Below are 27,899 nucleotides of genomic sequence, written 5' to 3' on the forward strand. Positions count from 1 at the left end.
TTCAAGTACTTCGTTCAGTTACACATTATTTACTTTTAAGGTACCCTCCCGTATGGTTAAGAAACAGCAAATTGATTTTTGATTACTTATAGATTACCACCTATATACAAAATGACAGGAAGACCTGGAATATGGCGCCCAACTTGATTAGACCTTCTGCACATGTTGACGCTCATTCTCTATCCTTATTTTCTAGTTAAACCATATGCGAAAATGTCAAAGTTGACATATGGTATGTCATTCTATTCAGAGTCGTAACTTCCTATCGAATGGTAGAAATATACCAGGGGTGCCGTTTAAAATTAAAGTTATAGTCATTTCAAGTTGAAACAGAGTGACCAAAACAATGAATGCGTCAATCAATCCTAATTTATTTCATATACTAACATACTAAATCTTGTTTTTTATTTGAAAATATAAAAATTATAGGGGATGAGCCACTCACCAGGTATAATGGAACAGTACCAGGACCAGGTTAAATATATGTAGTTTTATTTTATCCACTTCATATTTTCCTATCACCTTCCTTGCTTTAATGGAACAGATATTATGTTTTCTCTAATTTACATAATAAGACATCCATAGCCAGAAAAAATTACAACAATCATATTTTTTTTTCTCTCCCTGTCACCGATTCTATTATATCTGTGGAATAGATCCTATTTTATTGATTAATATTAGGGGTTGTAAATGTTTGACTAAAATTAATAATTTATTATTAATTTCAAAATTACCTAATTTCGATTATAAAAATTTCTTCTATAACGTGTATTTTATTATTTTATCCTTTTTTGGACTCCTAGAATTGTTTTTCTAAACTTTTATTTAAAAACCTGTCCCTAAATCTTAATAAAATATAAAAAGTTTAAATATAAGATATATTTTTAATTTAATTATAAGCTTCATTAAAATAAAAAATTACCCAGCTATGATACGGAGAGTTAAGGCACGTTCGGAATGCCTTGAGAACGAAGAGACAATTATTTGTTGTGTTTCTCGGCAGAGTCGTCAGGGAACGACCGTTACGACAGAGACAACCTATCTATCGCTCGTGTCGCACTCGTTATAACCTAAAACAATAACAAGACAGTAGAGAATTATGGCACGCGCCGATAGTGGCAGTCACTAATAAAAACATTCTTATTCTGACATTGTTGACAGTTACGCATGCGCAGTTTTAACGACAAATAAGGACGGTCACTAATAAAATAAAACCCTTCCTTATTTGTGACAAGATAGTGAAAGGCAGTATTTTGTCACTATTCATGTCGTTATTTTAGGCGCATGCGCAACAAATTTTTATACAGATCTGTGGGTGCTCTTTCGTTTATGATCTTAAGATCATAACCTGTAGAGCGTCGCGTCGTGTCAGAACGTGTGTTACTTTTTGCCTTTTGCTGTGCCTTTGCTTTTGCCTTTTGCGTTTTGCCTTTTGCCTTTTGCCTTTTTAATAATGAATAGCTGTAATAAGTCTACTAGGTTGCGATTCACCTACGAAGACGACCTAGTATTATTGCGGGAGTTTTTAAATGTCAACCCCATAATAAATCTACAAGGATGGGAAATTATTCAATCGAATGTGGCCATCACAACGGGCAAAAATTATTTAATAAAAACGCTGAAACAGCACGTACAACGCCTTATTGAATTGTTCTTAAATAAAATTAAAGTTGACGAAATTAGGTAAGTCAAAACCATTAATTCAAATGTAAACAAAGTTTTTTTTAGATCGGGAATTGAGGAACCCCCCTGTGAAAAAAATATGTTGCTCCAGGAGGTAAGTTCCCTTGTACAGGAACATAAATATGATTTTAGAAAAAAGAGATCCACATCATCGTCCTCATCTAAGGATCACATGATCATGGAAATGGGGAAGAAAGCAAGAGAAGCCTGTGCCCAAACATTTGGAGAGATAGAAGAAGGATTGGTGGAAGAGGAAGTTATTAATGAGGTTCCAACACCAATGGCTGTAGATGAGCACTGCTATTTTAGTAAGTTTAATCTTGCAAATAGAAAACAAAGTAATGAAATATTAGAATGTTATTAACTTATGTTTATATTGTCTTTATGTATTAGGGGTTAATAATTCAAATTTTTAGACTACCACAAATGAAAATCCTACTTTTTTATTGTTTAGTATTAGTTCATCAACTAATTTTAGTTGTTCTGATAGACTGATTATTACTCTTTTTAGTTCACGAAGAGGCACCTCAAGAAGAGATTATAGTGGAAGAAATAACTGAGCCTACAGTTCCTCCCACCCCTAGCACTTCCAAGGAAAGTAAACCAACTCCTGCTAGTAGAAAAAAAATCTTAGGTAGGCTTTACCTATAGTTCCCTATAATTATTACTATGTTTATACCCATATCATGATTTTTAGAGCCAGTTATTTTTTAAGTAAATTATATTATAATATTTTAGTTATCCTTAAATATTTTTTATAGGTCAAACTAGAAAAAAAGAGCCCTTGAGAAAAAATGCCCTGCTATATCTACAAGAGAAAAATGAGAGGGAAAATAATATTAAAATTAAAGAACTCGAGTTGGAGGAGAGAAAGATTTTAATTGAACAGGAAAAACTTTCTCTAAAACGAGAAGAAATGCGGTTACGAGAAAAAGAGTTGGAACTACACCACAAAGAGGTGATGGCTAAGTTAGAGGCTGAAAAAAATCGTGGCGACCTAGACATTGCAGAAAGAAAATTGTCAATACAATTGATGCAATCACAACAAAAGTTGATTGACCAATTGCTCCACAAGGAATAAAATGTTTTTTTCTACATAGATTTTATTTTTTTCAGTCGCTTTTTTTTTAGTTATTAGTGTTTAGTTTTTTTTTAGTTCATTTAAATTAGTTATAGGTATGTTAGTTAAGTAAAATGTAGTTGTAAAAATAAAAAATTGTTATAGAAAAGTAGGTTTATTATTGAATTCCAAAATATACATTTATGTTTGGTGGTACAATATTAAAATATGTTGCCGTCTGGCTTCCATAGAGACATGTATGACAGTTCGTCAATAGCACTGTTGTTTTATACATTGACTCGACATCTTGCATGAGAAGCTTCTGGTTTTTTCTAAAATCTATGAATGCGAACTGTCCTACTACTTTTTGGAAGCCCCATTCAACAGATACCCTCAACCTTTTCATTGACTGGTTAAACTGCTGTTGATACGGTTGTAGGTCTGCCTTGGTATGGTGTTATTAGTAAATCCATTAAACCATAGGCTTGGTCTCCATATAAAGAAAATTTTTCATCAGGACTGAAATTAGCTACATGCTCTAGCTCATTATATAGTCCTGATTCCCGAAATATTCCAGCATCGTGTCTTCGGCCTGGAAATGCACCTTTTAGGCTTACAATAATCCCATCTGGACACAGCACAGACTGGTATTTAAGGCAATGGAATCTTTTGTGCCCTGAATAATAATTTTCTTGTTCCACTGATGGACGGCATATTTGTCTTGCAGTGCCGTCAATAAAGCCCCAACAGTTTTGCATAGCACCACCTTTTGCATGAACAGCCTAAAGATAAAAGTAAATAAACAACTGGGAAGTATATGTGTTACATTAAACGGATCTTAATTAATTATATAAAACTGATCTACTAACCTGGGAGTAATATGTCATTTTATTTCTATCCAACCATTGTAGGTCTTGTAAATTATTTAACAATCTTCCATTATTTGCCAGAATTATATCTGTTGTAGCTCGAACAACTTCAGATATTGATTGTGGGGATAAACTGAACATTGGTGAAATATCTCTCAAGCGATTAAGATATGCAAGTCTTTTTAGCAAAATGCAAAGAGCAGTGACATCTAGAAATATTAAAATATGTAAAGTACAAAAAAATTATAATATAATAAAAAATATTCTACACAATTTTTGTCAATACATAACATACGTACTATTTACTTTTACTCTTCTTTGGGTTCGTACTGGGTCTGGTATACCTAAAAAGTTGGCTAATTGCAAAATGTCTTGCCTTTCAAATCGAAAATGTTTCTTTACATCCTCATCAGCATAATCATCCAGTGTGAAATTATTACCATTCTCCATTATATTGTCTCTGTTTATTAGGACATTATCTAATATTAAAAATTCAATTTCAGCATCATTTGCACCTCCTAGAATTGCAGCTTCTAAAAGTTCTTCCATTTTTCTGATCGAAAATCGTAAATATAAACCAAAAAATCCAACCTAAAGAATTACAGTACAGAATACACGTAAGAATACACAATAAAACCCACATACCCACAGATCAGAAGATAAGGATTAACGAAAGAAAATAAAGACGTCATAACAAGGGTTGCCATATTTCTTCTTTAAATACAGAAATACTGACCGTCGCTAATTAAATAAGGCCCAGCAGTATTAACGAAAGTCAGTATTTGAAAAGTGCCATAATTCTCTAGTGTCTGACCCAAATACGTTTTAATTAAAACGTATTTGGTCTGACCGCATGTTCCAGCTATTTATGAATGAGATGCTCAGTCTATATTTTATTTTAAGTCTATGGTTCTCGTACATAATATCATTCACATTTCGTTAGTGTATTCCTAAATACACATTTCGTTAGTATATTCTGTGCATAATATGTTTTTGATATATATGGTGAATGGTGACAATTTTTCAACTTCAACTAAGTTATCAAACTCCTATACAGACAATCTGTGAAAATTCCTAAATTTTTTCTCATTTTTCTTCCTTATTTCTTGAATTAAACTGCGACAAGCACCTTGTTGCTTACGAAATTTGAATATTTCACATGTCCCAAATGGCCCATAAATGACCTATAAACCTGTGCTATAAACCCGTTCTTTTCTACGTTTTAACAATAAGTAAATGGCAATTTTACACCTTATTCTATTCCAATCCCACAATCGTAATCGATATTCATAATTATTAAACAAATTTAAACTCATATTGTATGCTATAAAATATAAAATAAAGATCGTAAACACGAATAAATATGTATAAAACAAATTAAGTTATCTCAGTTTATGATTTTTTTTTGGTAACTTTCAGTGGAGCAAAAATGAAATGTCCCTAAAATTCGCGACTGTATGAAATAGGTCCAAATTTTGCGAATATTTTTTGGCGAATCGCTTTTCGCAATTCGCGATTCGCGTCTATATGAAACAAGCTTAATGTACCTATTCTCTGGTCGTCCTTAATACCTGTGTTAATACCACAGATAACACATAATCTGAACGCAGCCATGATTTTACATTTTAACCTTAAATTTTAAAAAATTTCAGTTAGTTATTCATGAGTTATTCTATGATTTTAACCATAAAGTTTTGTGTATGTGTTTTGTGGTAATTAAAATATATTTCTCTATGATTTTAACGTGATTTTAACCTCATTTAAAAAAAAATAATCTGAGAAAGTTAGAAGCTGGTTAGAAGTTACAGAGGAAGTTATCTATTATCAGAGCTATTATCTGGAATATGGATGATTTCGAGCCCCCTCCTATTTTGCCTATTATAGAAGATGAGTTACAGAAATACTTACTGTGTCCCGAAAGTTTACCTATTCATGAATATGAAAGAAGCCAACAAATTTGGCTACGTAACTCTATTCCTGAGGAACTCATTAAATACGAATTATCTCCTGTATCCACCACATTAAGAGTAAAATGTTAGGTTTCATTGCAAGGATATTTATAATATTTTTGGATTATAGGTTCAAAGAGATCTAGACAGTGGTAGAATTATAGGTTTCCGTGAGGTTGCTCTAAACTCTGTTGGTGCAACCGCTAAGAATTCTATGTCCTTTGATAGAGCTCCAGCCCCACCTACAGATTCAACTAAAGGCAATGCCCTATATGTACCTTTTCAGCCTGGAAGTTTTCCAGAACCTATTTTAAATTTGCCTGAGCAACATATTTTGGACAAATCTGGTAACTACATTGTAGATATGTGAATAATTAAAATTAACTGTTAATTTGTAGGGTTCTTAACTGTACCTCCTGGTTTTTCGCATAGTTTAGATATTCAAGATAATAAAAAGCTATTAGAAGAAACTGATACAACTCATGGAAATCTTAAAACATTGAATTTACTAGATGTTATTCATAAGGAACAACATTTTTTAGGAGAATTAAAAAGCCAGGAAATTGAATCAACCAATGTGGAAAATAAACTTGAAAGCAATGTCCTTCCTGAAGAAGAGGATATTGTTCCAAAAGAGCCCCAAATAATTAACTTGTCAACATTGAGCCATCCACACAATTCAACAGTTAAAAATAGTGAATGGGCTGTTTTGTTGGATCCAAATAAACCAGTGAATGATTTTAATAAAAAAATTCCTGATATGGCTAAGAGGTTTCCATTTGAGCTGGATCCTTTTCAAAAGTTGGCCATTCTTCAACTTGAGCAACACAATCATGTTTTCGTTGCAGCCCATACTTCTGCTGGTAAAACTGTTGTGGCAGAATATGCTATCGCTTTGTCTCAGAAACATATGACCCGAACTATATATACCTCACCCATAAAAGCATTGTCAAATCAAAAATACAGGGATTTCAGGTTTTTTTTTGCATGAACTAGTAGAATATTAATTATGAATGAATTTTTAGAGATGAGTTTAATGATGTTGGTTTAATAACTGGTGATTTTCAAATAAATCAGAAAGCTTCTTGCCTAATTATGACTACTGAAATACTCAGAACTATGTTGTATTGTGGCAGTGACATTACAAGAGACTTGGAATATGTTATCTTTGATGAAGTACACTACATAAATGATAGAGATAGAGGCCACGTGTGGGAACAAGTTTTAATTATGTTACCAACTCATGTATGTGTAGTACTTCTTAGTGCAACTGTTCCAAATACAGTAGAATTTGCTGATTGGCTAGGACGTACACATCAAAGGTATTAATTTCTTGTAAACATTTGAACCTAAACATAATATTTACTTTACAGGAAAGTGTATGTAATTACAACATTAAAAAGACCAGTGCCTCTCCAACATTTCCTTTACACTGGTAGATGGGGCGGCAGTAGAGATGAGAGATTTTTAATACTTGAAGCTGAAAAATGGTCAGAAGAGGGATATATAAAGGCTAATACAGCTTTGGAGTGTTTGAAAGATAAAAATATAAAGTTTTTAAACAACAAACAGGAGAAAACATTATGGATTGCTTTGGTTGATCACCTTAGAAAATGTGATCTACTTCCAGTGGTTGCATTCATTTTTTCAAGGCAAAAATGCGATACAAATGCCAAAATTCTTTCTAGTTTAGATTTGACTACAGAAAAAGAAAAGCATCAGATCCACGTGTTCTTCAGTAAATGCATTAGGTATTTTTTTCTTAACCAGCAGAGTTACCATACACCTATAATATCTGATACTATCAGAGATTTTTTTCTGTTGTCACTCTGCTAACCGAGTTATCATGCAACCTTTAGTATTTTTTATTCTTCAGATCTTTAAATGAATCTGACCAAAAAACTCCTCAGATTATAAAAATGAGAGATATTTTGAGCAGAGGCATTGGAATTCATCACAGTGGTGTCCTGCCTATAATTAAAGAAATTGTAGAGATGCTTTTTCAAAAAGGCTTTATCAAAGTTAGTATGTTACGTATATGTATATAGGGTGCTCCAAGTCGATTCATTTTAGAGTATATTCTCTCAGGTTTAAACACATTGTAACTGAAAGTTTTACTATATAAAAGTAACATCTTGTATATATTTTCCAGATTAACATATTCCTTTTAGATACTATTTGCTACAGAGACTTTTGCCATGGGCGTCAATATGCCTGCTAGAACAGTAATATTTGACTCAGTTATGAAGCATGACGGCATTGAACATCGACATCTTCTTCCTGCAGAATATATCCAAATGGCTGGTATATATTTTTTATTTTATTTGACTAAAAACCTATAGTCCGTCCAGCGAAAGAATGTATGATGTACATACTGAAAATGTACGTCTGTTACGGTCATTTTTGTTCAAAAGTAGTAGATTGCATTTTTAGACTCGCGCTGTATATATCACAGAATACCTTAGCTACTGTTTGTTCAGGCATCGTGCACTGTTACGTCATCGTTATTTGTCAAATATTAGTTTTAGGGTGTGGCTGAGATCAGTTCATATTGTTTAGAAAATTTTAAGTATGTACTATTATTTTAATTTTATTAAATAATAATAATTAAATTTTAGTTTCTATATTATTATGAGATTATATGAGCGAGTTCCGTTTTTTCCTTGCATTTACTCATTTTTTCTTCAACTCTTCATCAGTTATGATCCCTTTAATTCCAATCCTTTGGACTGTTGAAATTCCAATTTCTAAAGCATCAGCTATTCACAATATTATTTAAAAACGCTATCGGTTTGTATTTTACTTGCATTGCACTTACTTCATATACGGCGTCCACGGGCCAAGAGTGTTCTACCAGCATCTCTTTCTCATGTAAAATTATTTATAAGCTTAGCAATTGCTGTCCTCCATTCGCGAATTTCAAGTTCCAGAGCTTTACGAACGGTTCTGAAAGGAGCTGTGCGCGGTAGCCTGGTGCGTTCATATCTAAGGTTCATATGGCGCTGAACAGTTCTGAACTTTATGACTCAGTTGAATGGAGTGAGAGTATCGCGTTCTTGAACAGTTCAGAGAGCTGCACAACTGCGTGAATAGAGGACAGTAAATGAGCTCTAGTTCTTTTTGGTTAAATCTTTGAGGCATTTTTGCAATAAAAAAATTGAAATATTGTTTTATAGCAACAATAGATTTTTAATTTTGACATTGATCGATGTTCGTCAATAAAATTAGACTCTCAAATCAAATGACAATGACAATTACTAAAAAGAATATGCAGTGAAATGCCGTCACCAATCTCTTTCATCTGGTTATTAAATTAAAATAAATAATTGAGAGAGTTCGACAATATATGACCTGGCGGTGAACGATGCCTGAACAAACTCTATGTCTAGAATTTCACTGTAAAAAAATTATAAGTAGAGTGAGGAAAATATTTTTGTATAGTTTTATTTTTATTGTGATATATTCTTTACTAAATAATTTAGTAAATACACATATATTCAAAGAAATACATTTGAAAATGAAATTGAATGACCCGATTACAAGGGAAAAATAATAATGGGAAAATGCCTATTGTCAACGTCAAAAGATGGACAGAGCGTTTGTCCCTTTATTTGACGCTTTTTATACTTTTTCATAAAATATATAAGAATAAATTTAAACAAATTAAAAGAACATTTATCTTCCTTATCATCTTATTAATGTGAAAAGAAAGTTCTTATCATCTAACTTATATTATTAAGGAACTTATTATAGTTTTCTTATTACAGGAAGAGCTGGTCGCAGAGGCAAAGATGACAAAGGCACTGTCATTCTTCTTTGCAAAATGTCTATACCATCCGAATCTTGTTTGAAAGCTATGATGATAGGCTTACCGAGTAAGCTAACCAGTCAATTCAGGCTAACTTATGGCATGGTAAAACTGTCCATTTTTATCTTAAATGCTCTGAATTAATCAGAAAGATATCTAGGTATTAAGTTTACTCAGGGTTGAAACTCTCAGTGTAGAAGGGATGATGTCACGAAGTTTCGGAGAAGTGGACCATCAAAAGAAAGTAACTGATATTAAAGTTGAATTGGAGGAAGTGGAAAAAAAGCTTGAAGAGTTAGGCAAAGATCAACTGAGTAGTTATCTTCAGCCGCTAGTCAAATTCTATGATACCGCAAGTGCATATATGGAACAAAGAAAATCTGTGATGGTAAGTCAGAATCCTTTGTTATATACATGGCGTGATTATATAAAGAAATACAATTTTAAAATATTCAAACAAAAATATAGTTTTCGAAAGTATGTACCTGTATATTTATGAAATTTGACAAATAGATCTAAAATCGTATTCTGAACAACTTTTCTCTTGATGTACCTATATATTTATGAAATTTGACACATAGATGTAAAATCGTATTCTGAACAACTTTTCTCTTGGAATTTTTTAAATATTTTGTCATATAACCCAACTTTTTATATATAGACCATTCCAGAATGACGTCACTGACAGGTCAGTCATATGGCTGGTTTTGATTTGTCGCATCGCCTGACATGACTTATGTCAAAATGATTATTTATTGTTACAGTATTATTTTTATTTATACTATTAAAATTTTTGTGGTATATAAGCTTTTCTTCCATGTTCAAATTATTTACTTAATAAATGTACCTACGTCTCTGAATTTAGAACTTTACAACTGCTTAAAAAGACTACTTTTTAAACTAATAATAAAATATTTAATTAATTAAACTATGAAATAAACATTAACAAATGTATTTACAGTATTTAATAAATTAAATCTTACATCGTCATATTGTGACAATTTCTAACACGTTTTTTAAATATACAATAATAAGAAATTTGTTGCGTACTCGGCATGATCTAAAATCAAAATAATATTGTTGCGGACCCGTGTGAACTCGGCCTTAGGCCAGCCACACGGCTATGACTCATACGCCCGGCGACGTTTGAAAACGAATAGAAGTTGGTAGAACACGGATAAGAATTCTCGAGACAAATCTGGATTGTCTGTTTCTCTCATATATAATCAGACGCCCGAAGCTTGAGGTTTTGATTGAGGAAGGTGAGGATCCTGACACATTTTGCTTTGAGTTGGAAGGTGACCTTGACTTGTGCCTACAAAAATTAGAAGATAAAATAACGGAAAATTCTCAAAAATTGGAAGAGAGTTTGAATGATAAAATGACAGAGAATTATCAAAAAATTAGACAACTGGAACAATTTGAATAGTAAAATAATTGACTTGGAAGTTAATTTAGAAGAGAAAATCAGTGATAAAATTAATATTTTAGAAGATAAGATCGCAGAAAATTCTAAAGACATACAGGCCAGCTTTAATAATAAAATAATTAATTTAGAAGAAAAGATAACAGAAATTATAGAGAATTCTACGGAACTACAAGACAAAATAACACATATTGAGGATGATGTAAACCGAAAAATCGAAATTTTGAAAGAAGAAATAGGGAAGGCGACTTCACCAAAACGTCAAGAATCGTCGGAGGGCCCGACACTCGTCGAAAATAAGTATATCTCAAAGTCAGTTGTTAAAAGCCTCCACAGTTTGACGGAAAAATCGCTTGGGCCAATTATTTTTGCCAGTTTGAGGCCACTGCGAGAGCGAACGGATGGACAATATCTGAAAAGGCTACCGCTTTGACTCTCGCACTGCGAGGCGATGCGACTGACATCCTGCAGACACTGTCACCATCGGAACAGGGAGATTATCAGCAATTGGTACGACATTTAGAAATGAGGTACGGCCAAGCTTATTTGGAACATGTCTATCATTCCCAGTTAAAAAATCACATTCAAAAGTCAAATGAGTCTCTGCAGGAGTTTGAAGCCGATGTAGCCCGCCTCGTTCGCCTTGCGTACCCTGCTACGCCCTATTATGGAGCGGTTGGCAGTACAGGCATTCTCCGACGGCTTACGCGACAGCAAGACAAGGCAAGCGCTTCTTCTAGCCCACCCAACAACGCGCTTGGTGGATGCTTTAGCACGTGCCCTAGAATTTGAGGCAGCGAAACAAAGTTCTCGGTCTAGTGAGAGTACGGGCGGTCAACAAATGTTCCTACGACTCCGTGGAAAGCATTGTACGGAAAGTCATAGAGGAGTACATGGGCAAGAAAGGACCGACTAGTTGCTGGAATTGCGGCCAGGGAGGACGCGTAAGAAGTCACTGTAAAGAAAAGGACGTGGACCCGGTTTTGCCAAGTGTCGAATCAAAGGGACACATATCGAGCAGTACCCAACAGGTTCCAACGAAAACTGCTCAAGTCGCATCGCTACAACACAAGTTCAACAGCATTTTTGTGGATGGAGAGTTACGGGCCATGCTGTTGGATACGGGTGCGACCAAAACGATCATCAGGCCGGATATCCTTAAAACATCAAAAAGGATTAAAACAACACAATGGCGACTACGTACAGCTACAGGAAGCTCCGCTCTCATCCATGGAGAGGTAGATCTTAATTTTGTTATCGGAAGCACCTGTTTTAATCATCGAGTGTTAGTAGCAGACATCGAAGATGAACTTATTCTCGGAATGGACATCATGACCACTAGAGGTTTTGAACTAAACCTCAAACAAGGAATTTTGAAAATAAGAGAAGAAGTGGTTCTACATCGAAAATGTGAGGAGACGTTTCGCGTGGTAGTAGCAAAAGATGTTTCGATCCTGGAAGGTAAAATGAATAATGGGAGTATTATTCTGTTGGAGCCAAGGAACCATGACAGCGAAATAGGACGAGGGGTCGCTGTTGGAAAAGCCATGCTACGAGCGAAGAAGACTGTACCGGTGAGAGTAATGAACACAAATTATTATTCTGTATCCTTGAAGAAGGGAACCCTGTTAGGGTACTGTTGTTCGGTCTCCTCAGTCATTCGAAGCGTGGAAGCCTCCAAAGTTTCGACTCCAAAAATTCCGGACAAAATGGTGAAGGAGTTAGTAAACGTTAAGGGATTATCTCCCAAAGATAGTAGAAAATTAAGAAACCTGATAATCACGTATAAAGATGTGTTTGATAAAGGAGAAGCAGGACAAGCAGGTCGTACCGATTTAGTACAACATAAAATTGATACCGGAGATGCACGACCAATCAAACAAAATCCGCGAAGACTTCCGCTCGCCAAACGTGAAGAAGCTGACAAAATCCTTCGAGAAATGAAAGAAGAGGATGTCATCGAACCATCTAACAGCCCGTGGACATCGCCGGTAGTACTAGTAAAGAAGAAAGACGGTACCACCAGGTTCTGTGTTGATTATCGGCAGCTCAATAATGTTACCAAGAAGGATAGCTATCCCCTGCCGAGGATATACGATACTCTAGACACACGGTCAACGATATTCTCTACGTTAGATCTGAAGAGTGGATATTGGCAAGTCGACATGGCGCCGAAAGACAGAGAGAAGACAGCGTTCTCGGTGGGCTCCGGGCTGCCTTATTTACCGTCATGCCTTTAGGATTGTGCATCGCGCCAGCTACCTTTGAAAGACTAATGGAGTCTGAGATAAAGGGACTATCCTGGACTACCTGTTTAGTATACCTGGATGACATCATAGTGGTTGGGAAATCCTTGGACGATCATCTGAAGAATTTGGAAGAAGTTTTCAAGCGACTAGCGAGCTCTGGCTTGAAACTTAGCCTTAAGAAATGTCATCTGTGTCAAGAAAAGGTACACTACTTGGGCCATGTAGTCTCCTCCCAGTGAGTTGCGGTAGATCCACAGAAGACCAAGACAGTGGAAGAGTGGCCGATACCCAAAGACAAACATGAACTCAGAAGTTTTTTGGGGCTATGCACATACTATCGCCGCTATGTGCAGGGTTTCGCCACCATCGCTAAACCATTAACCAGACTTACCGAAGCCGAGAGGCGTTTCTCTTGGGACTCAGATTATGACGAGGCATTTCGAAGATTGAAGAAGGCCCTGACTAGTGCGCCCATACTTAGCTACCCTCTTGGCAACGGAAACTTTATCTTGGATACCGACGCTAGTAATGTTGGATTAGGCGCTGTTTTGTTTCAGATTCAGGATGGTCAAGAAAAAGTAATTGGATATTTCAGTCTTTTCAGATATTTCAGACCTTGTCAAAACCAGAAAGGAACTACTGTGTGACCAGACGAGAATTACTAGCAGTAGTGAAAGCAGTGGAACACTTCTACAAGTATCTCTATGGAAGAAAGTTCTTGTTAAGAACAGACCATGCTGCTTTGAAATGGCTGTTGCAGTTTAAGAATCCTGAAGGGCAGGTATCGAGCTGGGGCAATCTATCGAAATGCCGACGCACTCTCCAGAAGACCTTGCGCTAAGGACTGTAAGCATTATTCCCGAGCAGAAGAGAAAGAAGCGAAACTCCTAAGAACAACTGTGATTAATGATACTTGGCAACCAGAAGATCTTGCAAACGACCAAATCAGTGACCCAGAATTAGGTTTAGTAATTTACTGGAAAAGCGCGGACCAAAGACCAACGTGGGAGGAAGTTTGCAGATATTCGCCGAACGTGAAGTCGTACTGGGCCCAGTGGAATTCCTTGGTAATAGATAACGGGCTACTTCGCCGTGTGATTGAGAGACCAGAGGGACAAGAAGAGAGAAGACAGATCGTCATTCCGAAGAAGAGGGTCCCGGAAGTCTTGGAGGAAGTTCAGTGAACTTAGTTCACAATGGAACCAGCGGTGGACATCTTGGTGTTACTAAGACACTTGGCAAGCTGCGAGAACGGTTCTATTGGGTGAACTGTAAAGAAGACGTGAAGGCCTGGTGTAAGAAATGCGTCAGTACAATGTAGGCAGTCCTTTCGAACGAATAGCGATCTACGTGGCTGGTCCTTTCCCGGAGACGAGCGATGGCAACAAATACATTGTGGTAGTGATGGATTACTTTAGTAAATCGGTCGAGGCCTACGCGTTGCCAAATCAAGAAGCGTCCACCATTGCTGATGCCCTTGTTAAAGAACGGATCTGCAGGTTTGGTGTTCCCATGGAGCTTCATTCCGATCAGGGAAGAAACTTCGAGTCCAATCTGTTCCAAGGCGTCTGTGAAGTCATTAACATCCGCAAGACCAGGACAACGGCTCTACATCCACAATCCGATGGGATGGTTGAACGCATGAACAGAACCATCAACCGTTATTTGGCCAAAGTAGTCTCTGACCACCAAAGAGACTGGGACAAATTCCTTCACCTGTTCCTGTTGGCCTACCGCTCATCCGTCCAAGAATCCACAGGGCAAACTCCAGCCAGCATCGTTATGGGACGGGAAGTGCGTCTACCTTGTTATCTGAAGTTTGGGTGTCGACCTGGAGAAGATGTCGCTGGAGAAGATTATGTCCACAGACTACGTTAAAAGATGGACGACATCCATCAGCGAGTCCGCCTAAATATTCAAAGCGCTAGTGACCGAATGAAGGAGCACTACGACATTCAAGCTGAGCATGGGGCATACCAACCAGGGAATTTGGTGTGGCTGTACAACCCGCAGAGACGTCGTGGATTATCTCCGAAGCTACAATCCTCGTGGGAGGGCCCATACGAAGTCAAGGATAAGATTAATGACATCGTATACCGTATCAGAAAATTGCCAAAAGGAAAACCGAGGATAGTCCATTTCAACCGTTTGAACCCCTACCAAGGCGAAATAGAAGATCGTGCTGGGACCGCGAGAACCTGCAGCTTTGATCTCCCTGATTCGGAGATATCTTTTGACGATTTCATGGCCCGATACAACAGCAGTGAGAAGGCTCGCTATGGTGTAACCAAAGAAGAACAACGAGACCTCTTTTCCGTGCCTCCTGATTATTCGCTTGCTCACTGTGTGGCTCGAGATTTGCGGATGTCCAGAGGAATCGCTGCGACGTTCAATGAGAAGTTTGGGCGTGTCGGAGAACTACGCCGACAGGATCCAGAGGTTGCAAGGGTCTTGAGGCTAACCGACAATGCACATGGTCAAGCAAGACACATCTTCTACCTGGTCACCAAGGAATGGTCCCCGAGTAAGCCGACTTATCTCAATCTATGGAAGACCCTTATTTGTAAGAGTCTTGTTTTCCGTTAAAAAATAGTTTATATTAAATTGTGTTATTTTAACAAATAATATTTTATTTGAATCTCTAATTGACTTTTCTTGACGGCATCACAATGGAAATTATAAAATTGTCGTTTCCTAGACGATGCGGTTTGCATTGTTGATGATTATTTTGACTGACGTCTCTATTTATCAAAAAAAATATTAAATTCAGATTATAATTGTGTGGAAAATATTTCTGGGACTGAATAGAAGGAATGAAGTATTATACAGGTGAGTGTATTTTGTTCACTCACGGGCATTACTGGGATTTGTGTAGAAGTAGTTTAATATTATTTAGTTAACAGTTATCACTGAGCTTTAGTAGTAGATAGAGAAGGATATTTTAGTATTACTTTTATGTGTGTGTTTTATAGTAGTCAAGTATTTATCAAAGGGCATTTTAATATTGTTTAGTTAAAAGACAGATGTTTATCAAAGAGTGTTTTAGTGTTATTTATTAAAGATACGTAATGGACAGCTTTTTATCAAAGAGTATTTTAGTAATATTTATTGGGTGTGATTTATAATACCTGGCAAATTATCAAATGGTGTTTAGTATTATTATTTTGGGAATATTTTAAATTTTTACGTATGACCCAAATTGTTTAACAACAATATTATGCTATGTCGCTTTGTGGCCATCCCTTTTGTGCGTGGGAAAGACGCCTTGTCGCTTAGCTGCGGAACAACAATATTATGCTATGTCACTTTGTGGCCAACCCTTTTGTGCGTGGGAAAGACGCCTTGTCGCTTAGCTGCGGAACAACAATATTATGCTATGTCGCTTTGTGGCCATCCCTTTTGTGCGTGGGAAAGACGCCTTGTCGCTTAGCTGCGGAACAACAATATTATGCTATGTCGCTTTGTGGCCATCCCTTTTGTGCGTGGGAAAGACGCCTTGTCGCTTAGCTGCGGAACAACAATATTATGCTATTGCGCTTTGTGGCCATCCCTTTTGTGCGTGGGAAAGACGCCTTGTCGCTTCGCTGCGGAACAACAATATTAAGCTATGTCGCTTTGTGGCTGTTCAGGCAACATACTTCAAATACATTCTTTTTAACAACAACATCGCCGTAAGCGTGACAACAGTGTTCTCACCCTTCGCGACGCGATAGTGCGTAAGTTAAGTGCGTAACCAAGGGGAAAAGCGGGGCACGGGGGCAGAAACACATGTGTGATTTTTACCTCTCGCGGTCGAAAACCAGGATTACGGGGGTGTTCTCTGGCAAGTTTAAGAGAGTACACACGCTGCGGGCTACGAATCTATTATCGTGCGCCACCAGTTGCAGCCAAGTTATAATCAAAGACAATTTAGAATAGTTAAAGTTTGTTTGTTTATTTGTTTAGTAAATAAATATTGTTAAATAACGAGTTCGAGTTATATACAGTCCACCCAGCCAATACATTTGGTCCATACGAGCCGCATAGAAGCAAGGGGAATTACCAGTTTACAGAACGAGTTCACCAGCACAGCAAGGACAAATCAGGTGGGCCGTTTCCAATTTCCTTTGTTTACCTTTGTAACCATTTTGCAAAGAATTAAAGATTTTAATATTCTAGTTTAATCAAGTTAATATTAAAATTCCAGCATCTTTCTTTGTTAAATACAGAGGTTTTTCTAGTTTCTCAAGAATGTATCACAATACTTGTCAGTACAAAGTTATTATCAAAGTTTACTTTGCTAGAGTTTCAGTTTAATTTAAACGTTTTCAAGTCGAGTATACAGGGTATATGCCAAAATTGTACCTTTCAAGTAATTACAATTTAATTTAAATTTAAAATACTATTGCTTTATCTAGAAAGTATATAGGGTGTTTTAGATTTCTAGTATATTTTAAGTAATCAAGCTAAACTTTATCATTTTGCAAGTAATAATTAGGAATACAGGTAGTAAAACATGGCCGATAAAAACGTATTAGTGCGTAAGCGCGGCAGTTTAAAAGCTGTACTTACAAATTTCGTCAAATATATCGAAAACCTAAAGAAATCTGTAGGGGCTTTGAGTGATCTTGACATAATTCAACTGCAGGACAGGCTGAGCCGAATTGAGAGTGTTAGCGTAGAATTTAATGATATTCAAGGAGAAATTGAGGCGATTGTTGATGAGAATGGTTTAGATGAGCAATATATAGAGCGAGAAGACTTTGAAAACTGCTTTTACAATATCGTAGCTGTCGCTAAAAATATGTTGCCCGCCGACCAGAATGATCAAAAATCTAATCAAGGTTCGAACAAAGATTCAATTATTTCTAGCAACAATCTATCAAGTAAAGTTGCCGTTAAGCTTCCAGATATTCCTTTACCTAGTTTTCAAGGTTCCTACGAGCGTTGGTTTGAATTTCGTGATACTTTCGAGTCTTTAATTCACAAAAATGATGATTTAACAAGTATCCAAAAATTTCATTATTTGAGAGCGTCGCTACAGGGCAGCGCATCCGAAGTAATTAAGTCAGTTGAATTTTCGGAAAATGGCTATCGAGTAGCCTGGCAAGTACTTTGTGATCGCTTTGACAATAAAAAATTGCTAATTCATAACCACGTCATGTCAATTTTTTCTTTAGAGGTCCAAAGGGAATCCTCAGTTAAAATTCGAGGTTTGATAGACGGGTTAAATAAGCACTTGCGGTCTTTACAGCAATTAAACCATGATACGTCCAACTGGGACACACTGCTTATATATTTATTAAATTCTAAGTTAGATTTTAAGACGCGCAATGATTGGGAAAGACAATCAGCTGATATCGATGTGCCTACTTTAGTCGATTTTAGTAAATTTTTAAAACAGCGTGCTGACTTTTTTGAAACAATAGAGCAGGGGCGGCTTGTCCTATGAGGCAGATGAGGCAGTGAGGCAGGCTCTCCAATACATTTGAAAAATTACACGTATTAATCGATACATCTTTAATCACAATTTTATATTTTTTCCCTATTTGCATCAATAATAATTGTATTTTTTGACCGTCATTCTACAATAAATTACGTCGATGGTATTCCTTTAAACGCGCTTCCTTTCCCATATGCGACAAACTCGACGATGTATATCCATCTCATTTGTTCTTTAAGAAGTATATGTGTAGAGGTTTGCCTCTCGCCTTTCCTTGTCTAGCGTATTGTGGTATATCGCACTGACGGAGCGACAGCGTTCACTGGAATCTTAACTCTATAGAATGAAAAGAAAAAGCATAGGCAAAACCTTTAGTTGAAGAGAGATAAAATGTATGGAGTAGTAGCGCGTAAAAAGACCGTATTGAGGCGAGCCTCAAATGTAAATTTGAACCTTAAAAGCCGTTCGTTAAAAATATGTATCACTTCCCGATCAGCCCCAGAGATTTTAGGCGACAGACTGAAAATGCAGAATTGCATTTGGGAATTTGGCTTAGTTTGAATCAGAGTTTGAATTAATTCTGTCGGTTATTACACGGTTTTGTCTCTAATTGATTAATATCTACGTTTTTTAATGTGAATTGCATGTTTACTCTTTTTACTGATTATTGTACATATTAAGTAAATACCTAAAAAGAGTGGGCAGTGACTTATTGTTGATTGATATGATGATTTAGATGGGCCATACATCATCAGAGGATTTTCCCAGGTAAAGTTTTTCGAATCATTTCTAGATAAATTGTGTATAGTCAAAAAGTAAAGCGACCTGTTACAGATTTCGTTTTGTTTTATTTTTATAGGATGGGTAGAAAAACAAAATTTTACCATACAGAGTAAAATATAAGAGAAAATATCCTGAGGTCGCTTTGATAAAAATTTACTGTTGCAATAGCCCTATGTAATAGGTATAATACTGCGAATTATATTACATAAGCTGCTTACATAAACTGCTAAAAATTTAAAAATATTTTAAATACAAAAATGTGCGCTTTTTAAGTCTGTAGGGTATCTAAAATACTAAAAATAATATACAATGTGTATTGCATTTCAAAAAACCGAGTATAGCATTATAATATTGCAATGTTGGCCGCGCCATAAAAAAATTCCTGTGAATGTGAATTTTTCTCGGATTTCTTCTTTTATCCTACATACCTCGCTATATTATACGTACTTAAGCAATAATATATCAATAAGTTAAATTCACTCCAGGTTTTTACCACTTTTTAAAAGATGAAATTTTTCAAATATGAATTATCATGGAAATCCCGCATATATAGTGCTTCAAATAAATCAATAGTGTGATGTATGCTGAATTTTATGCTGAACCCAATTCTGTACAGAAAAATAGTAATGCGATTGCAATTTTAAAGAAAATATTTTTTTAGGATATGTACTTTTTTTTATATAGAACTTCCTCGTACTAATGGCCACCCTATATACATACTAATAAAAATTCTCTTCTAATGTGCCTCACCATCTTCCAGTGCTACGAGCCGCCCCTGCAATAGAGTATAAGAACAGTGATAAGCAGGGTGTACCAAACAAGCAGGACAAATCAAGGTTTCGAGATAAACAAAATACTAGAGCACTTCTAGCCTCAGGTTTTGCCTGCTATTATTGCAACCAAGATCATGCCATATATTCTTGCGATCAATTTTTAAATTTACAGCTAGATAAAAAGACCGAATTCATTAAAAAGAAAAAACTATGTTTTAATTGTTTGCGAGATAATCACCCTGCTAAAAAATGTAAAATGGGTCCCTGCCGAAAGTGCAAATCATGGCACAACACTCTTTTTATATATATATATATATATATATATATATATATATATATATATATATATATATATATATATATATATATATATATATATATATATATATATATATATATATATAAACAGGATTTGGTTTAAGTATTTAATACTCATTTCCAACTACAGCCTATTGCTGCCTTCCCGTTACCCTACGCCACACATCTCGATTTAGAGCGTCATCAGCTTCTAGGTTACGAGCTTCCATTGCTTCCGCAACCGTTCCGTTCCAGGATTTTCTAGGTCTACCTCTCTTTCTTCTGCCCTGGGGAGCCCATTGAAAAACTCTTTTTGGCCACCTGTTCTCCGGCATACGCGGAACATGTCCAAACCATTTTAAGCTGGATTTTTCGATTCGATCCAGTACTGTCTCCTCCGATGCATTCATGATACGCCTGACCTCGATGTTTGTCTTTTTTTCCATCCTAGATATACCTGTACTTCTTCTAAGGTAGTCCATTTCAACAACCTGGATTTTGCGCTTCGCGTCTGCACTCAGAGCCCATAGCTCTGAACTATAACAAAGAACTGACTCCACCAATGTTCGTCCAAATCTCTTTTTAGTTGTTGCAAGTACAAGTTTCGGTCCCATCAGAGGCTGTTAAGACATCCAATAACTTGTTTGCTCTTCTGAATTCGGGTTTGTATTTCTACTTTGCCCAAACCCTCGTTGTTGATAGTAGCACCCAGGTATTTAAATTTGTCTACTTGTTGAGTCTGGACGTTATCATTAATGAAGACTTCAAAACAAGCATTGGAATTGACAGCTAAGTATTCGGTCTTCTTTAGACTAACCTGAAGTCCCCATTTGTTGTATTCTTGATAAAGCCTCTTAGTCATGAACTCTAGATCGTATGAGTACTGCGCAATCACGACCTGATCGTCTGCAAAGCTCAGGGTAAATAGTGTGTTGTCCCCAATGGGTATTCCCATACCTTGACATTTCGTCTTCCATTCCCTAAGGGCTACTTCGACGTAAGCGTTGAAGATCAGAGGAGATAAGCTGCATCCTTGTCGCAACCCTTTTGTGGTGTTAATTGGATTAGATAGCCTGTGTCCTATCTTACGATTCATTTTCGGACGTACGATTCATTTTCTTTATATAGCTCTTTTATTATCTTAAGCAAAGGTCTATCTACTTCTAAGATATTCAATACTTCCCATATCTTGCTGCGGGGAATAGAGTCGTACGCTTTCTCCAAATCAATAAATGCTAGATGGACTTCTTGATCTACTGCTATCTTTTTTTCCATCACCTGCTGCAGGACAAAAAGGTTATTTGTGCAAGATTTCCCCGGTGTGAATCCGCTTTGGTCTTCCGAGATTTTGTCACCAATACTGTCCCTGAGCCTACCCTGTAACACCTTTCCAAAAAGTCTGTTGACCGAACTGTTAATGCTTAGGCCTCTATAACAAGTGGGGTCGTTACGATTTCCCTTTTTAAAGATGGACACTATGTGAGCCACTCGCCATTCTCGGGGTAGTTTACTTTGCAGGCAGCATTGGTTAAATAGCTCTGCCAGACGCCAGCGTAGTCTTTGGGTTCCACACTTTAACAATTCGGCTACAATATTACCAGGACCTGGTGACCGTCCATTTTTCATTCTTTTGAAACTTTGATGTACTTCTCTTTTGCTTATCATTAAAGTGCCTGCAAGGTTGTTCTCATCTTCTACTGCTCGGAATTCTGGTCGGTTTTCTGTCAGTAATTCTGCATAGTAGTTGCGCCATTTTTCTATATCCATTCTATTCAAGAGCTTGTCCGTTTGATTGGTTTTCATTTGTCGGATTGTTCTCCATACCTCAGTACTCCGTGCGCCCCCTATTAGGCTTTCCACTTGCTGGCACCTTCTTTCCAAAATATCTGTTTTTCCTACCTTAATGGCGGCTCGTACCTCTCTATTTTTTTGCTTGTAATGACTCCAGTTAGTATCTGTTCGGTCTGAGAGCCATCTTTGATAGAATTTTTGTTTGTCATTGATTAAGGCCTTTATGCTGTCAGCTGCATGTTCTGTTCACCTAAAACTTCGAAAGCTACTTTTTTAATTAGGGTTTTTAGGTTGGTATACTCTAGTTCTACATCGTTACAGGCTTTCACTTCCTCTAGTGCTACATCTAATCTTCTCTGGTACAACCATTTAATACTGGCATCGTGTAGTAAATGAAGCTTGTAGTTAATACGCTCAGATTCTTCAATTTCTAGTTCTTGTGATGTTGTGTATTCTATACTTTTGGCTCTGCTCTGGAAAGGTACTACTAATTCTGCAACGACCAGACGGTGGTCGGATCCACAATTTGCTCCTCTCTTAACTCTGCAGTCTTTGAATTTGAGTTTCGATATTTGTTTAGCAATCATATAATCAATTATAGATTTTGTTGCAGAGAGGGCCTTTCTCAGGTATATCGATGAATTAATTTTTGTGGGAAGAAGCCGTTAAGTATACGTAGACCATTCAGTTCGCAAAAGTCAATTAACCTCTCTCCAGAATCATTAAGGACGTCCTCACCGTGTTTTCCAACCACTTTACTATCTCCTTTCTTACCAATTCTTGCGTTAAGGTCTCCCATGATTAAGACTTCCTGGCTCGGTTTTATTTCTGTGAGGACTTTTGAGAGTGCAGCATAATAAGAATCTTTTTCCGCTTGGTTTGAATCATCTGTGGGCGCATAAGTACCTATTATTACGGTTTCCAATCCGAAAATGGTCAAGGTGACAGTTACTATTCTTTCGTTCAAACCAAACAACACTCTTTTACATCCAGAAAAACCAAACGGCAGTCCTAAGACCGAGTCTCCAACAAATAGTACGAGCGAAAACGAAGAACATATTAACTCTTTAAGTAGCGGTTTTCAAGCATCATGGCCTATTTGTGTCTTACTTTCCACTGCTCAAGTACATTTATTAGATAAGTTTGGCGTGTACCACACTGCGCGTGCTCTGCTAGATTGCGGTTCGCAATCATCATTCATAACACAAGACATATGTAAAAAATTAAACTTAGATAGACATAAGGTTAATTTAACGGTTTTAGGTATAGGTAACGGCTACAAGGCAAGTTTAAAACTCAAGCAACATGCTTTATTATTCCAGAAATTACTAATATTTCCGGGTACTCAAATTTGAATACAGATGCTCTGAATATTCCAAGAAATCTAAAATTAGCAGATCCCAAATTTTTAGAACCTGGGTCAATAGACATGCTTATCGGAGCAGACTTATTCTGGAATATTTTGGGCACTAGTAAAATGTCGTGCGGAAAGAATTTACCGATTCTCCAAGACACAAAACTTGGATGTATTATATCGGGGTAAGTAGGGGAATCTGGCGCAAGTGGTAACAAGAATTTTACTAAATGCCATCTAAGTAGTATACATCAAGATCTAAATAAAATTCTCACGAAATTTTGGGAAATCGAGGAAACTAGCGTTACAAAACCGCTTTCACCTGATGAAATAAAATGCGAAGAAATATTTTCCAAAACGACCCGTCGCGATTCTGAAGGGAGATTTATCGTTACTTTACCCCTAAAACAGCCAGCTGAAACATTAGGAATGTCCCGAGAACAAGCAGAGAGGCGATTTATTTCTATCGAGCGCAAGTTGAAAAACAATGCAATCCTTCGTGATAGATACGTCAACTTCATGCTAGAGTACGAGGATCTAAACCACATGACTGTGGACCAGATTATATAGAAATCAGTCGAGTGTCGAGACCATCGAATATTACATGCCGCACTACGGTGTGTTGCGGGAAGCGAGCACAACAACAAAACTTCGCGTCGTGTTTGACGCGTCCGCACCAACAAGTAACGGCTTGTCTTTAAATAATATACAGTTAGTGGGTCCCGTCTTGCAAGATGACCTAATGTCCATTCTATTGCGTTTCAGAAAGCATGCTTACGTGATTTCGACGGACATTGCAAAAATGTGTCGTCAAATATTAGTTGAGCCCAGTCAGCAAAACTTACAAAAAATTCTTTGGCGCGAACCTAATTCAAACAACGATATAAAATCATATTCATTGAATACGGTAACTTATGGCCAAGCGAGCTCAAGCTTCCTAGCGATTCGTTGCCTTTTCGAGTTGGCTAATGAATGCGAGGAGAGTCGGCCTGATATCGCTAATATCATACGTCATGATTTCTACGTAGATGACCTGCTCACGGGTGCCGATACTATCGAGCAAGTAGGATATATTTGTCGAGAGGTTTCAAATACTTTAAAAAAATGGATGCTTCGAGCTTAGAAAATGGCATTCCAATGAACCTGCTGTTCTCAAAAATATAAGTGATCATAATATATCATCCGAAGTTCTAGAATTTGCCCCAGATGAGAAAACTAAAACTTTTAGGGTTAAACTGGTCTTCTCGGGACGACGTTTTAATTTACAATATAGACGATTTTTCTACCGTTAAAAAATGTACGAAAAGGGCGGTTCTATCATTAATAGCCAGAATATTCGATCCGTTGGGTATTCTCAGTCCCTGCATTGTTGTAGCCAAAATGTTCATGCAGCGTCTTTGGTCTGAAAGGTTGTCTTGGGACGATTTATTGCCAAGCAATTTAGCCGATCAGTGGAATCGGTTTCGAGAGGAATTACCAAGTTTAAGCATGTTAAAAATTCCACGCCAAGTTTTAGGCAAATGCCCCTCAAGCATCCAATTACATGGTTTTTCAGACTCATCGACTCGAGCTTACGGAGCATGTATATACATACGTACGACATATCCCGACGGAAAGGTGGAGGTAAGGCTTCTTTGCGCTAAGTCCAAGGTCGCTCCCGTAAAAACCCTTACAATTCCAAAGCTTGAGTTGTGTGCCGCTTTATTGCTGGCTCGTTTAGCAGACAAGGTAATACAATCTATGAACATAAAATTCGATGATTGCGTGTTTTGGTCGGACTCCACTATTGTATTAGCTTGGATTAAAATGGCTCCCAACTTACTAAAAATTTTTATCGCTAACAGAGTAGTAGAGATACAATCCCTTACTAAGGATAGGGAATGGCGTTATGTCCAGTCACTAGATAATCCGGCAGATTATGTATCGAGAGGGTTACTTCCTAAGCAAATTCTAGATGCTGATAAGTGGTGGTATGGTCCCTCGTGGCTTAAACTAAGTTCATCCGAATGGCCATCTGTCGAGTATAAAGTAAATCAACTACCGGAATTAAAATCTCAGAAGATTTCTTCGTTTCCAGTCAATATTATTAACGAGTTTCCTTTCGAGAAATTTTCAAAATTGTCTAACCCTCAAAGAATTGTTGCCTACATCCTAAGGTTTAAAAATAATTGTCTTTGCTCCAGTATTGACCGCAAGGTAGGTCCTCTTACGGTTCCAGAGTTACAGTTTTCATTAAAGTGTCTTACTAGAGCTGCACAAAGGCAATCATTTCCAGACGAATTTTTGAAGTTATCAAAGAAGCAAGTTCTCAGTCCAAAAAATAAATTAAGCAATCTTACACCCTTTCTAGACCATAATGGCCTAATTCGCGTAGGAGGTAGATTGAAGCATTCAGATTTTTCAGTTGATAAAAAACATCCCATGGTTTTGCATTCAGATCATCAATTTACTAAATTGCTTTTCGAGTATGAGCATTGTCGTTTGCTTCATGCGGGTCCTCAATTATTATTAGGTTCTACACGAGAAACATTTTGGCCTATACGCGGACGCAATCTAGCCAGAGCAACGGTACGAAAATGTTTAAGATGCTTTAGATTTAATCCCGAACTTGTCAAGCCAATCATGGGCAATTTGCCTCGCGATCGAGTTACACCTTCTAGTCCATTCCATGTGACAGGAATCGACTATGCAGGGCCGTTTTTAATAAAAAGGGGACGGGGATGTAAGGTAGAAAAGTGCTATGTTGGGCTATTTGTCTGCTTCTCTACCAAGGCCCTCCACCTTGAACTCATTTCCAGTTTAGCAACTAGTTCGTTCATTCAAGCATTACGTCGTTTTGCTTTCAGGCTTGGCAAACCAATAAAAATCGTATCCGACAATGGTACCACGTTCGTCGGAGCTTATCGAGAACTAGGTAATTTTTTAAAATCAAATCGAAATAATTTAGTAAACGCAAGCGCACTTGAACAAATCAATTGGTCTTTCATACCACCGTATTCACCTCACTTTGGCGGCCTGTGGGAAGCCGGTGTGAAGAGTGTCAAGCATCACTTAAAGCGGGTTCTGGGAAATACGCAGTTAACTTTTGAGGAGTTTTTAACAATTTTGTGCCAGATTGAAGGTATACTAAATTCTAGGCCTCTTTGCCCTTTAACATCCGATCCAAACGATTTCCTTCCTCTCACTCCGGCCTACTTCTTGATAGGCAGACCACTAGTAGCTGTGCCAGATGATAATGTAGAAGACATAAAGACAAATCGATTAACCAGATTTCAATTGATTCAACAACTTTCTCAACAATTTTAGAGACGTTGGGAACGAGACTTTATATCAGAAATGCAGCAAAAACACAAATGGAAAGCAAGCAGTGGCCAATTGAAAGAAGGTACTTTGGTTCTAGTCAAAGGAGAACAAAGTATGCCAACACATTGGAAACTTGGAAGAATTATCAAGTCCCATCCAGGAACAGACGGCATTAGCCGTGTTGCTTCAATACAAACAGGAGGTGGTGTCATCCAGCAAAGTTTCTCCAGAATTTGTCCTCTTCCAATGTTCGATTGAAAGTGTGAGCCCTTTCAAGGCCGGGGGCATGTTCAGGCAACATACTTCAAATACATTCTTTTTAACAACAACATCGCCGTAAACGTGACAACAGTGTTCTCACCCTTCGCGACGCGATAGTGCGTAAGTTAAGTGCGTAACCAGTGGGAAAAGCGGGGCACGGGGGCAGAAACACATGTGTGATTTTTACCTCTCGCGGTCGAAAACCAGGATTACGGGGGTGTTCTCTGGCAAGTTTAAGAGAGTACACACGCTGCGGGCTACGAATCTATTATCGTGCGCCACCAAATAGTTAAAGTTTATTTGTTTAGTAAATAAATATTGTTAAATAACGAGTTCGAGTTATATACAGTCCACCCAGCCAATACAGTGGCCATCCCTTTTGTGCGTGGGACAGACGCCTTGTCGCTTAGCTACGAAACAATATTAAAATATTTAACTATTTTATATACTCGATTATGGTGATGTGATCATGTGCGTTTTCCAGTGATGCTCAAGTATATTTTATTTTTATAGATTGCAAATTGCGTGATCATAGAGTGAGAGCATTACACAAGTGTCCCGGCATCTAAGGTGAGTTTAGCTTCTTTTGTTTATGTTGTTTGAATATTAAATTGATATTAACACCATTCATATATTATGCTATATAAATTAAAAAAATTATATTATATTTTTCTTACTCGCTCTTACAATTCAGAAGTGGGATCTGAGCTTTTCAGGTCTATGTATAATATATTTTTGTGTATTCTCAGTTTATACATATTTTTATTATAAGTTTGTATTTCTTTAAGATATCTAACATGCCCAAATTATGTTATTAGATCATTATTTGTGGATAAATAAATATGTAGTATTATTATTAATAAAATTACAG

General features: G+C 36.9%; 3 protein-coding genes and 2 long non-coding RNA genes across 6 annotated transcripts in view; 4 read left to right on the top strand and 1 right to left on the bottom strand.

Annotated features, from left to right (window-relative positions):
- Positions 1–27,899, top strand: part of LOC115890430 — an 82,572-nt gene that overhangs the window by 8,282 nt on the left and 46,391 nt on the right. The window lies entirely within an intron of this gene.
- LOC115890391 (nucleoporin GLE1-like) lies at positions 1,075–2,912 on the top strand. Its single transcript, XM_030910619.1, has 4 exons — positions 1,075–1,683; positions 1,729–1,991; positions 2,195–2,317; positions 2,445–2,912. Exons 1-4 carry the CDS (start codon positions 1,454–1,456, stop codon positions 2,762–2,764), a joined length of 936 nt encoding a protein of 311 aa, XP_030766479.1. The 5' UTR covers positions 1,075–1,453; the 3' UTR covers positions 2,765–2,912.
- On the bottom strand, positions 2,920–4,238 carry LOC115890399 (protein ALP1-like). The gene is made up of 3 exons (XM_030910631.1): positions 3,912–4,238; positions 3,613–3,821; positions 2,920–3,525 (listed from the first exon to the last, which is right to left on the bottom strand). Exons 1-3 carry the CDS (start codon positions 4,159–4,161, stop codon positions 3,157–3,159), a joined length of 828 nt encoding a protein of 275 aa, XP_030766491.1. The 5' UTR covers positions 4,162–4,238; the 3' UTR covers positions 2,920–3,156.
- The window catches only part of LOC115890370 (helicase SKI2W), a 59,994-nt gene continuing 37,354 nt past the window's right edge, over positions 5,260–27,899 (top strand). Inside the window, exons 1-9 of one of the 2 annotated variants that reach the window (XM_030910584.1) lie at positions 5,260–5,639; positions 5,692–5,908; positions 5,960–6,536; positions 6,587–6,883; positions 6,935–7,312; positions 7,438–7,582; positions 7,733–7,865; positions 9,329–9,474; positions 9,530–9,757. In XM_030910584.1, the coding sequence (XP_030766444.1) occupies positions 5,457–5,639; positions 5,692–5,908; positions 5,960–6,536; positions 6,587–6,883; positions 6,935–7,312; positions 7,438–7,582; positions 7,733–7,865; positions 9,329–9,474; positions 9,530–9,757 (2,304 nt within the window). In that variant the 5' untranslated portion in view covers positions 5,260–5,456. The remainder of the gene's footprint in view (positions 5,640–5,691; positions 5,909–5,959; positions 6,537–6,586; positions 6,884–6,934; positions 7,313–7,437; positions 7,583–7,732; positions 7,866–9,328; positions 9,475–9,529; positions 9,758–27,899) is intronic. The other variant, XM_030910577.1, reaches the window with a different exon arrangement.
- Positions 15,599–27,598, top strand: LOC115890424. The gene is made up of 2 exons (XR_004051638.1): positions 15,599–15,873; positions 27,542–27,598. It is a non-coding gene; the product is annotated as an uncharacterized LOC115890424 (long non-coding RNA).

Source organism: Sitophilus oryzae, unplaced genomic scaffold (assembly GCF_002938485.1).
Source record: "Sitophilus oryzae breed Bouriz unplaced genomic scaffold, Soryzae_2.0 scaffold_1178_pilon_pilon, whole genome shotgun sequence".
Taxonomy (NCBI): Eukaryota; Metazoa; Arthropoda; class Insecta; order Coleoptera; family Curculionidae; genus Sitophilus; species Sitophilus oryzae.

What these genes read in the sequence shown, in the direction of transcription:
- LOC115890391 (XM_030910619.1), top strand. Translation starts at nt 1,454, where the DNA reads ATGAATAGCTGTAATAAGTCTACTAGGTTGCGATTCACCTACGAAGAC. An exon ending in ATTAAAGTTGACGAAATTAG is followed by an intron (nt 1,684 to 1,728) that starts GTAAGTCAAAAC and finishes AGTTTTTTTTAG; the next exon opens with ATCGGGAATTGAGGAACCCC. An exon ending in AGATGAGCACTGCTATTTTA is followed by an intron (nt 1,992 to 2,194) that starts GTAAGTTTAATC and finishes TACTCTTTTTAG; the next exon opens with TTCACGAAGAGGCACCTCAA.
- LOC115890399 (XM_030910631.1), bottom strand. Translation starts at nt 4,161, where the DNA reads ATGGAAGAACTTTTAGAAGCTGCAATTCTAGGAGGTGCAAATGATGCT. An exon ending in AAGAAGAGTAAAAGTAAATA is followed by an intron (nt 3,822 to 3,911) that starts GTACGTATGTTA and finishes TAATATTTCTAG; the next exon opens with ATGTCACTGCTCTTTGCATT. An exon ending in AAATGACATATTACTCCCAG is followed by an intron (nt 3,526 to 3,612) that starts GTTAGTAGATCA and finishes TTTTATCTTTAG; the next exon opens with GCTGTTCATGCAAAAGGTGG.